At 41.5% G+C, this 12,834-nt stretch overlaps 1 protein-coding gene across 2 annotated transcripts in view; it reads left to right on the forward strand.

Moving 5' to 3' along the window:
• CADPS (calcium dependent secretion activator) overlaps positions 1 to 12,834 on the forward strand; it is a 494,336-nt gene that overhangs the window by 401,417 nt on the left and 80,085 nt on the right. For both annotated transcript variants that reach the window (XM_077128802.1, XM_077128801.1), the window contains one exon: positions 9,201 to 9,356. In XM_077128802.1, the coding sequence (XP_076984917.1) occupies positions 9,201 to 9,356 (156 nt within the window). The remainder of the gene's footprint in view (positions 1 to 9,200; positions 9,357 to 12,834) is intronic.

A 12,834-nucleotide genomic window follows, 5' to 3' on the forward strand; every position in this document is an offset into this window, starting at 1 on the left:
TCCATTCACGCTAAATAGAATGTGCCTTTAAGAATGTTGTAGATATTTGAAAGTGCCAATGAAAACATAAGTTAAATTAAAATCCTTTGAAACCATACGCATTTTATTAGCTGATTTGTAAACAGAATGTTGGTGCCATGGGATAGCTTTGCAGAATGCACAAAATGGAGGGTAGAAAAAAGATTGGAGGCATGCCTTATGTCTAAGAAGGTATTTAGGTCTCTCCACACTCCCTACCATGTGAAGAAAACCAAAGTATGACTCTTCATCTGATAAAGAAGCAGGGATTCATTTTTCCTTTTGAACTTTTGTTCCAAATAAAGAATGTCCTTTGGGAATGCTTTGCATCAAGCTCACTCAAAAGCAAGCAACGGACTTAGAAGTAAATAGGTCTAGCTTGCTCATCTTTTCTCATTTTGCCACATGACTTTCTAACACACATGTACACACACGTACACACATGTACGTACATGTACACACAGCCTTTCTCTCAAGCAATTGTTACCCTCCAATAGTGCTGTTCTTCCACTTTTCCAAAGTCATGTATAGGCATCCAATTTTAGGTAAAACCAATGAGAATTGTGCTTTACAGTTTACATCAAAAGAAAACAGTATTCAAAATGTTAAAGTAAAAACAGCACTTCCACAAGAAAATGCTGCGAATGCATTGATCTTAGTAGAAACAGAATTAAAACACACTATTCTTCAGATTATCTTACTCAAAAAACAACAACTACCACAAAAAACCTACCCTAAAAGAAGATACAGAGATAGTCATTTGGGTTTGATGCCGTTGAAGTAACCTGAGACGGTAAACCATTCAACTCCCCTTGCTGACGTCCCCTAGGAAGGTGGCCTTCCGTTTCTGCAAGGAGAGAAAAGTCAGGCTGCCCCTCGTTTCCGTTAGTCCACATACAGTCATGGTTAGAGTTTGTGTGCTGGAAAATGCCGTCGCATAGCTTCTGCCGTAGCTGGAGCTAGTCAGTCTCTGCAAGACAGGTCTGTGTTGTTCATAAAATCTAGAGCCCATTGCCTTCCCATGGGTATCCATCAGGACATGTGCTAGGGCCACTGCCCACAGTTGGGCAGGGTGTTCACAGCCCTGACTATGACCTTTTGGCCCTGCAGCAGATGGGCAACATTTCTTCCAGGTCTTTAGCATCAGCTCATTGTTAGTCAAGTCATCATGACCTTCGGTGTGGAAGGAGACCTCGAAAGCATTGAATCCAAGGCTTGCCTGGCCTGGGTCCAACACCCCTACCATCCCCTCCTTCCTGCCAGCCCCTGTCAACTATCCTTTTTCTAACAGATGTTCACCCAATCTCTGCTTAAACACTACCAGGCACAGGAATCCTCTGTTTCATAGTTGCCCAGGTCTCTTAATGGTAGAAATTAAACGCTGGGTTTTGATGTATCACCCTGTAAAATCTGCCTTTCTTGTTTCTCAAAATGTAGTTTTTCTCTCTCTGCCTGAGATATGCGTATGAGAAGTATTTTTGAGATAATGTCCTTTTCCAGGTTGCCAAAAGTGTCACTATCTTAATAATAATAAGCCACCAGACCAAAGTCACCTTAGCAATAGGTAGGTGGCCTGGTGTGACATAGAGAGAGAACAGAATTTGGAGTCAGAACTCCTGACTGCCGGTAACTTGCGAGGGGACCCTGGAGAAGTCACTTGGCCTTCCTAAGCTCGGTTTCCTCCTTTGTAAAACAAGGGCGTTGAATCCCTAAGGCTTTTCCAACACTATCATTCCCCAAAATGTGACCTTTCACATTCAGACACATATACACGTTTGATTAGCACCTCCTCTCCCTTGCCTAGAACAGGACCAGGGACAGCTCAGGTGCTTGGTAAATATTTGTTGATTGTCTGACATGTATCTTAAGGAAATCATGGAGGCTGAAAATTATAAGGAAATGATAGGAAAACTATTGGACAAGGAAAAAAAAGATACATTCCCTCAGTTGGGGGATTTCAATCTAGTTGGGTCTGAGCAACAAAGACACAAGAAAAATGGCTTTAAAATATGTAGCAATTTTCCTCTCCAGCAAGGTGGCTCGTATTCAGAGCCTCTGTTTAGTATGTTGCACACATCAAATAGATTCTGTAGTGTCACATGTGCAAATACCATGAGGAAAGATGATGACATCATAGAGGAAAGGGTTCTGTTGAGGGGTGTGAGATGTCATGAAGGAAATGGCTTGCAATTTCAAAAGGAGGTCAAGGTGCTGAGCATGAGCGAAAAGTGGAAATATGAGGAAGAGCAGTAGAAACAATGACTGGTCGGTTTGGGCTGGCATGAATTATAAAGGAGGCATGCCATAAGGTTGGAGAGAGAATTGAGAGTTTCTGCATTTTAAAATCCCTTGAAATTTCAAACCATATTTTCTATGTCATACATTCTCCACAAGGACTTTATAGCCTCAAATGGCAAAAATTAGTTCCAACGGCAGGGAAGGGGAAAACAAAAAAGCTTACTCTGTTTTATGTATAAAGCTCAGCCATATATATAGTACATAAACATATATACAGTTTATCTATGGGATTAAATTTTCATGAGGAAGGCAGTGGAGGGAGACTGATAATGAATAAACGGTTAAGGGACACAGTTTGAGACTCTAGGAAGCGATCAAAGAGTCTCCATGCCCCAAAGTAGAGATTAGCCCTAAACGCAGTCACTGAGAGGGCCGTTGGTGTCTAGAGCACCAAGAGAAGGCAAGGTTTCCATTCATGCATAAAAGTAGAAGGCGTTCTATACCTCAAATCTAACCCCATCCGTTAAGCTGAAGCACAGGACCGGACCATTATCCCTGCAGCATGGAGACGCAATCTGGATTAGAGTTAATTCTAGAGTGGAGAATGGCTCTACCTCCAGTCATTGCCATCAGTAGGAACGATGAGCATGCACCCATCTGCAGCATTTTTCCTTGTGAGGGAGATCAGATGACAATTTTTTTAATCTAGTGCACCAGGGACACACCCTTTGAACTGAAGCGGAGCTATCCTTTTTCAGCAGAGTCCCCAAAATGTATGAAAGAGCCTAACTTTTAGCATATATCAGTTGTTAGGCTTCCATTTCACACTTTCTCATACTATCCAGAGATATCCAATTACAATTCTCACAGAGAAGCATGACAGACTTATTTTTATGTAGCTGCTAAAGGACCCTCTTTAAAATAATAACGTATTATGTCCATCAGCTGTTCTAGGAACCTGGTCTGAACTGAGTACTACTAGAATTGTCCCCCTTTTCCCACATATATTTTTAAATTTATGCTTAGAATAACCTCTTTGATCATGAAGATAAACTATTCGTATTGAAATGAAATCTTAGTAAGGCACTATATTATTTTGCTAAAAGCAGAAATACAAAGCATGTTTTATCCTTTTAAAAGTAGAGCATTATAATATGTCATATGAAGGAAATGTTTCTAAATGAGTCCAGTGTAGTAGTCCAGTCAAAATGTCATATTTTACAAATACAATATGTTTTGATTAATATAGTATTTTATCATTTTTTCCGTATGCCAAATGAAGCTCATTTGTCATTTGTGTACCCACCATCCGCTAATATGTTTAAATTAAGTTTCTTTTGCATACATTTGTAAGTTATTCATTCCTTGCTACTTATAATTTGCTCAGAATTGACATTTTAACTTTCCAGGCTGCCATCTCTAAAGATCTCCTAATTCCTTGATCATTATTCAGTGTGTGTATCATTTAATGATCACATTTGCTTATATAGGCTTGCACATGTCTCAGTGGAAATCACCAATGGTTTTGTTACATCGCAGTGTTTGACTGAGAACCACCAGGGACTGAATTCAAAAGCAAATTCCCCAGTGAAAGAGAGAGCATGGAAAGAAAAGTCCCATTTTCCCTTCAACTTAATAGTCACTTTTAGTTTAGCTCCTCTTAGCCATCCCCACAAGAGCAACCTTTCATCCCAAGGAGAAATTTTATCACTGACATTCCCAAAATGTGAGGTATAGTGGGCAAACTTGTAAGGCACCTGTTTCCCTGAAGAGAGTATCAGGTTGGCAATTTTGCATTCTAGATTTTTTCCGTCTACAAGCCAGAGCCTATGTTGCATTGTGAAGGAGTAACTTGTTTCTAGAGGGAGATAGGTCAGGGGTCCGGCCTATCTACAGGGTCAGAGTTCCTTGTTTAGCAGAAGGCTTGCCTCACTTAGCAATCCCAGAGGCAGCTCTGTCTCTTGCAGGAGTCCTGTTAGTCAAACACAGCTTACCCGGGGCAGAGCTGCTTTGGCAAAACTTGCTCTTCTCTTCCAAGATCCAAAAAGAGAACCTCAACTCCTTTGCCAAAGTGCTGTCAACTCCACTTAAACAGGAAGGCTCCTCTCAGCCGCAGAGTTAGACTGGGCTCCTCCGTGCCAGTGGCTTTGGCTGAATGGAGCACCCTTAATATGCCATTGCGGAGGCAGCCAGTGCCAGCTCGTGTCGTGGTGTGTGACACTGGCCCTCCAAGGAGACATGGTGGATTCGAGGCGGAAGGGGGGTGGGGTTTGTTTTATTTTCTCTCTTGATTCGTAAAACCATCCATCTCCATTTTATCACATCAGGTGCTCAATCTTTGTTCAAAAATAAGAAACAGGTAACATTTTTAACTTAAAAAAAAAAAACTCTTTCCAGAAAAATGTGGAGCTGGATTAATTTTCACAAATGGAGCACATCCTTGTAACCATCAACCAGCTCAAATAATAGGGTACTCCGGTCTGTCCAAAAGCCACACCCACCCACCGCCCTTATGCTTTCCTTCCAGTCTCTATCCCACCCTCAGTGATAACTACTATGAGACCAGGTCACATTTTAGGTTCACTTTTGGCTAAAGAATTTAATGTACGGGCTGAATTTGAGATTCTTTCCTTTTCCTCGGTCTCTGTTGCAATCTGTAAATACTTCTCCATTTGAACTGGACTCAGTTTGGGAAAGGCAGTTTAGATTTTCTTTATGTGCTCTATAAAATCATTCAACATTGATCCATTCCCTTGACACAATTTCTTCAACTTAGCCATCAACTCTGATACCCCATCACACCCACACCTGTCTTCAAAAGCCACAGTTTTTTGGAAAGAATTCCATTTCTGAACATACCCATTATGTATACGTTCAAGTGGGGAGCTTTTTATCTAATATCTGACTTGAGAAATGTGCATCCCTAAAAAATTATTTCTATGTAAAAGCGAGGAAATTAAAGTGCTCCATCATTTCCAACCATCTCAGCTGCTTCACCGCATCGCCCAGTCATGCGAAGCCCACAATCCCGTGAATGTCAAGCTCTCAGGATGACACAAGTGCTGGACTCTTATGGCAATGAAACTGGAGACAGAAGTCCCCTCCCCAAAGCATTTAAGCAATGTGATCATTTTAGACGGATGCTCCACGAGCGTCCATGCATTTAAGTCATTCTTTGGTTGGTTTTTCCCATTAACTTTTTGCCATTTCTCTCTGAATCCTGAGCCGCACCACAGCTCCCCATGTGTAAGCCGCTTTCTGAAGTATGTCGCTTGAGTTTTTTGCTGTTGTCTTGCTACGGACTTAGCAAATTTATTTACAACTGTCGTGTGCTTCTGCCACATCTGCATTGTCACTGTGATGGTATTTTTTTCTTTTGTCTGTTTCTTCCACAGGAGTTTAACCAGTAACCTACCCAATGTGAACCTACCCAATGTGAACCTCCCCAAAGTACCAAATCTACCAGTTAACATCCCTCTAGGCATCCCACAAATGCCTACTTTTTCAGCGCCTTCATGGATGGCTGCTATATATGATGCTGAGTGTGTATTCAGTTCACATTAGATCTAATTTAAATTTAAGTGATCTTGGCATGGATATGTATTGTTTATTTCTATACATCCTATATAACAGAGATCGAGATGGATAATTAGACATATTTTGCTGATCATACAGAGACAATATTGTTTATTTCTGGCATGCATCGTGTTTGTAAGACGTTTTCTAAATACACAGCACTAACAATTTGTCTTACGCCCACTGAACACTGAATAAACTATGTTTCACTTCCTGAATTCTTTTGCAAAAGGATCCTGCCCTTTTTTTTTTTTTAATGCAGGTGACATGATTTAAGGAGTTAATCATCCAAAAATAGTCCAGGAGACCTCTTTGATAGGCTGCCCTGTCATCTCTGACCCGATGTAAATCACTAAGTGAGAAACACACCTACCTAGTAGCTTGTTCAAAAATATAATAAGTAAGAATTCCTAGAGCATATTTCTTGTGTCAGCAAATGGCAGGATATAGTCATAATATGGTATGTTCAGGGCTAAATGAAATTTTCTAAATGGATCAAGCCTTGGCAATGCAAATGTTATGTAATGATATTTGCAAGGGTCTTAAATATCTTAATACAGGGCATTGAGATCTAGGTAGCAAGAAGGTCGCTAAATTTGAGAATGCAAGATGCAAACAAGCAAACCAAAAAAAAAAAAGGTTTTGAGGTAGCCATATCATCTGTGGCCTGAGTGTAAGGTCATTCCTTACACTCATCTACACAAAAGCCAGCAGTGCATGTGGTTGTTTTCTTGGCGGCTGAGCCATCCCTTTAAGCCAGCAGTCTGGGGCAATTGGAGATGAGTCGCCATTTCTTTTAGCTTAGGAAATGAATCCTCTCTCCTTTTTTTTCCTCAGTGAGAAAACATGCAGCACCCCTAAACTCTACCTCAGAGAAACTAAATTGGAACCACATGCATGATTTAATAAGTGAAATAAGGTTTAGTGATTCTATACCCTCCTTTGATCCTTTTCTTAGACCATAGCTAATTATAGGCCAGATAAGCTTTTTCTTGAAAGAATAAATTGGCACATTTTCAAAGGGAAGTGTTATTATCAAAGGAATAAAAAATGATCTGAAACTGGCAGTGATGTTTTGAAATCTCAAAATCACATTCAAGATGGCCTTCCATATTTTTATTTTTGTAGTGACCCACGTAGAGAACAGGACATTAAAATGACTGCTCTAGTCATTGGCAGAATGCTCACCTGCCATGTGGAAGACCTGGGTTTGATTCCTGGCCACTGCACACACACACACCAAAAAAAGACTGTTCTACCTGGCTTCTCATGCTGCCTAAAATGTTTTAAAACCTAAAGGAGCTCACAATGAAGTTATATGGTCAATGTGTCTGATTCTCTCTTATAGATAATTGAAGCCTCCAAAAATTTACGTCTGAAAGAATCTTCTTAAAAAAAATACAAATCATATTCATGCTAAGATGACTATATTAAAAGTTAGGTTAGGTAGTATCTGTTTAAAAATTTTTAAATAATCTGAAAGCTTCTCTTACCTTCCTCTGTGCATGCTCTGTGACATTGTTTTTGAAAAGATATGAATCAAGACATTGTAATAAAGCAGATAATGGTCTCTGTTCAATTAATTAAGGCATGAGTGGGAACACATTTTGGTAACTGCTCAGCAATCAAAATAATCTTGGTGCTATTGCCTTAACATTAACAGTTTATCTTAAAAATAAAAAGAAAATATTCTTTTCCTCATGTCAAAACTTAATAATAAGCTCTTCAAAGAAAAAAAAACCCTAGAAGAATTTTTTGAAACTCTGAAACCAGATGGGTGTCAAAATGTTGTTGTAATAAATACCAATTATTGCATTCATATGTACTTAATGATTTAAAACATACAACCATGCAGTTCCAAAACGGGGCTTAGATTAGTCAAAGTTGGGGTATCTTTTTCCCAAGCATAGACTAGGGCAGGGGGAAGGCTGAACTTTCACAGAGAGACGACGCATTCCCCTACTTTTGAACAAAGCTTGCAGCCGTATCTGAAAAGAAGGCGTGGATTCTGAATGACCCACCAGGAAATGCCTGATTCTATATCTTTTCATAATTCCAGTTTCCTCCTTTGCCACCTTTCATTTTAAGGACGTGTTTCCATGTTACCTGCTCCTTCGTGTCAGATACATCTCCGTACTGACCTCAGACTGGTCTGTCCTTGAAAGCATTACCCTGTTGGTCCAGGCTGTAGGCTTCCTCTCGGCATGTTGGGAGTCTGCCCCTCCCCACCCCGCAGTAGCTGTGTATGCATTTATGCACTAGCTATATTTTTCTCTGAAGCATTAATTCAATGCAGCTGGCATCTGTCACAATAGAAACACCCACTCTCATCTGTTTCTATAGACGATGTCAGAAAAATGCATGGTGTGTTGGACATTTTATAAATTACCGTGTTAGCATTAGTGGTATGCGAGGAAGGGGGTGGAGGGTGGCCACCCCTCGGAGCTCAAATGGGATTGTTACAAGAGAAAGCCAGCCAGAGAAGGGTAAGAGGGTGGAAGATGGAGCAGTTCCTGTGTGCAGGCTTTCTGTGGATGCCCCAGGTGAAGGCTCCATAAACATCATTGTACAGAAGGGAATCGAGAGCAATTTCTCCATCTGTACAGAGGAGTGGGTAAGATGGTCCAGCGGTAAAAGAGCTCAGGTTTTGAGCGCCAGAGCATTGCAGGTATCCCTTGTCCACTCAACTCCCCCGCAACTCACCTCGTCCTGGGACTGCCTTTGCAATGGGCTGTCTATGAAAATTGGAATAACAACCAAACTGGACAAGAATCTCGGATTCGAAGGTACCCTGGTGCACCCGTCTCGATTTGAGTCACCCCGATTTCTTTCCAGCTCTTCAAGAGAGAAAGCACGTCCTCGCTCACCACTTTGTTAGCACTGTCCTTTTAAAACTGAAAGTCTTTTTGCAATCTCCAAGAGGCCTCTGCTCTGGAGGGGAGCTGGGGAAATGCATGAAACCCTGAAGTTCAATAACTGCATGTTGCCATGTAGTTATTATCATTGAGACTTATTTCTCCCCCCTGATTCGTGGCCTTCAGCTGAATCATCACATGTGTTAATGTGGTTATTAAAAGAAGGCTGATTTTTACCATACACCATTCTCCTCGTTGTGATGGGGCAATACCTCCTGCAGACTTCCCACTGATCTGGCATAATTGGTCCAACAAAGCAGACAAAGTCATGTATGGTAAAACTCAAGATCTGCTGGTGGCGACTGCCCCCACCTCCACTGCCAACACACGTTGTTCTGTATGTTGGTGCCCCTGTTTGCCTTAAGCCTTCCAGCCCCCCGTTGTCTTTGTGTCAGCTTTTGCAGAGCCGTGGGCCAGCAGATGACTCTTGTTTTCTAATTCTTATCCTGCCAGTAACGGATCAGGCACCTCAGAAGATCTGTTCTGGAAACTCGATGCCCTTCAGACCTTCATTAGGGACTTGCACTGGCCTGAAGAAGAGTTTGGAAAGCACCTGGAACAACGGCTGAAGCTGATGGCAAGTGACATGATTGAATCTTGTGTCAAAAGGTAAGCGTAAGGGGCTGGACCAGTCCTCCATGCTTCCTGCACTGTGCGCCGACTCAGGGATGGGCGGGGCCACTCTGTCCACTGGCCCTCATTTGAGGAAAGGTGATTGCTTATCAGAGTCAGCTGGAGTGGTGGCCGCCCATAGCTTCCATTTGCTTGTCCCTCATCTGTCCCAAACCCGATACAATCTCATGGGCAGTTTTTTCATGATTGTTTGCTCTATAAGGAAAAGGCCCGTGTCCACTCTCGTCTGTCCCTGTATCCCTGATAGCAAGCAGTGCCTGGCTATCAAAATAGTCCCTTAATAAAACATCCGTTAGTGTATGTATGAGTGCGTGCATGGATGGTAGTCAGACGGGAGAAAGAGGAGAAAATGGAATGTGAAAGTCAGAGTATCCGATACAGATAGCAGGAAACTAACTGCTTACCAGCCATATGGGCAGGACCTCAACTCCATCATTCATTCCACATATTTGTGATCTGAGCACCTAGGACATGCCAACTTTTAATTGTCCTGCCCCAAGTCTAGGTTTCAACAAGGGGCTATGAAACATTGAATGCACGTTTTAGCTTCCTACAGTTGCCTCTTTTGTCACCGAGGCACATAGGATTGAGGTGGGAATAGTGTCTTGAAATTCCCAGGCAGACCGTTCTGAGAAGGTGAGGGGTAAAATGCAAACAGTAGTCATCCATTCAACAAAAAGTTATCTGAGCTCCTCCCATATGCTGGGCACAGTGCTAAAGTTTGGCCATACAATGAAGAATGAGACTGCATCCCTTTCCTCAAGGAGTATCAATATGTGTTTATCAGATACGGAAATGACATTCCAGTGACATAAGCTCATCATCATCATCACCATCACTGTTCCCACCCCAGAACACCACATGTCCAGGTTCCTTGTCCGGTTCATAAATGTTTCATTATTTTTCCCGTTGGAAAAACAGACTGTGAGCCACACACACCACTCTGGTCCAGATGTTGTGTAGTCTAGTTGATGGATCATTTGCGGATGATGGGAGCTAGGTTTGGCTGGGAGTGCTATGAATTCATCACTTTATATATTGAAAGAAAAAAAAAGAGAGAAATATCAGCCTCAAAACTGGAAACGAAAAGGGCAAAAGAACAACCCCAATGCCAGGTAGGAGACAGTCTCAGCAGGAACTGGGAAAGGAACTATATGCAATGGAGAATCTGGGCAGGTGTTTGGTGCTGCTTTTGGAAGCTTAAAGTTATGATGAATCAGATGTTGTTTTGCTCTTCGCTTCCCATGAACCAAAAGAAATCCTTTTTCTCAAACCCAAGTTCAAAACGTTTCCTATGGTTTTGAATTCGATTGACTCCTCTATGGACTGTATTAATATCAGGGAAAGCTGTTCTCTTTTCTTATGGCTAAGCCATCCTACCAAAAAACTTCCTGTAGAGCAGTCCCCAAGGCAAAAAGTTCTCCCTTAAATGGTCCTAGAGACTCAAATGCGTTAGAATTAAGACTTATCTATGGACAACTTCTAATCTGACATTTCATAGAAAGACACTGTGTCCTCCTCTGAAAAGCCAGTATTCTGGGTAGGAAGTAAGAAATAGGGAGATGCTGAGTGAAAAGGCAAAACATGTGGAAGTGAAAGGGGATGGTGACTGTTTGATCCCTTACCATGTTACAATAATATCTTTATGGGTCAGTTGCCTCCAAGAGTTGTGAGCCATTCAGAAACAGGGAGTATATTTTATTCACAGTATGTCCTTGTCTTCTCCAGGTCTCACCACTGTGCTTGGCACATAGTAGCTGTTTAGTAATTTCTATTGATAGAAATTAGTCAACAGCACCTGTATACTTCCAGCTGGCCCAGAACTCTTAAATGTCCCCATGCCCTTTCAATTCGAGTCCCAGACGTAAGCACACAACAAAAGTAAGTGGAGCTATCAGTGCTAGACCTTCAGATTCAGGGGGTGGAACGTGAAGAAGTCCTTGGATGTTTTAGGACGTAAGAGCCACATAAAGCCTAGAATCCATGCTTTCCTCTTTGGGACAGAATAAATAGCCCTCTTTCCAGAAGGACAATCTAAGTGAGAACACTATTTCATAGATGTAAATTTTCAATGCCAAAAAAGTTACCGAGGCACTTCTCATTCTAAGTTTCAGAGAAATTTAAGTCACTCATTTGATGGGCATTTATCAGTCTGAGCTTTATCAGATACCTGCTGGACACAAAACAAAGCACTCTGACTCTGCCCTCAAGGACAGTCAGTTGTATTAAGTCACCCACCCATTTTGTTTGGGTCCTGTAGAGAAAAATCCAGCACATATTCAGCCCTCCCAGTCATATTAAGTTTGCGTTCAGCTTCCTCTTTGCACAGCTCCACACTCCAAGGGCTATGAACAGTTCTCCTGTGAAGACAGAAGCCGATGACTTCATTGTGAGAGAGCGGTTTATCATTTCCACTTCTTAAATTGGGCCGGAACTGGCACAGCAGCCTCAGAAGATTAGCACGGGGACCTGCCCAACTCCATCCTCATCAGCCCTCCTTTTCACAAAACCAGAAAACGACATATTGTCGGTATAGCTTTAAATGATCATCATGATTAGAAAGCTACTTCAGTGCAGAGTCTTTGGAAGCCAAGATACATTTATCTCTAACATGATCATATAATATATAGGGGTGTTTTTAGGATTTTTTAAAAAGTTTTTTTTTTTTCTTAAGAACGAAGCTTCCAACCTTGGAAATTATACTTGGCTTCCCTGCATACACCCAGGGTGTGTTAGCAAGCTGGCGTTCTTTCCTGAGCTAACTAGCTGTGTGGTCCTCTCATGCACTGTTAGAAAACTGCTACGAATACCTCTTAAAGCGGATGCTTTTCTGGTGGTTGCATGATCTCCAGAACCTCCGGTGAATATGCTAAAAAGATGTATTGGATGAAAAGGGGCTTTAATAAAGCCACTCGTGAACCAGGTGCTTTTCTTCAACGACATGTGATGATGTGACCCACTTTTCTGAAACCTTTTAAAGAATAACCAGGCCCCTTTACAATGCTGACACTGAGGATTAGTTCCCACACCTGTATTTCCAGCTGGCTACATCAAACCAGGCTTTTCCTGTGAGTGGATAGCGCATTGCTGGAGTCATAATTTGACCTATGATAGAATTTTGTTATGTTAGGGTTCCAGCATTATGCAATGCTTGAAATGGTATGACAGTTTAATTATAAAAATAATATATTGCTATTACAAAATAATAATATTTTGACATTGGAAGGACAAAAGCAAATAGTGATAGTTCCCCAAGACTAGTCCTTCCAAGTTCACTCCCCTCTCAAAGGTAACCCTCTGTAACAGCTCGATGTGTTTCCTTATTGTGACCTTTCACAAGCAAAAAATAGTTTTGGCATCCTTAAGGCAACATAATAAATGTGGATTATTTTTTATTTCAATCAGGAAAAAAAAAACACACAATAAGTGTCACTTAAGATTTTTCCCACCATGA

This window comes from Tamandua tetradactyla, chromosome 15 (assembly GCF_023851605.1).
Source record: "Tamandua tetradactyla isolate mTamTet1 chromosome 15, mTamTet1.pri, whole genome shotgun sequence".
Taxonomy (NCBI): Eukaryota; Metazoa; Chordata; class Mammalia; order Pilosa; family Myrmecophagidae; genus Tamandua; species Tamandua tetradactyla.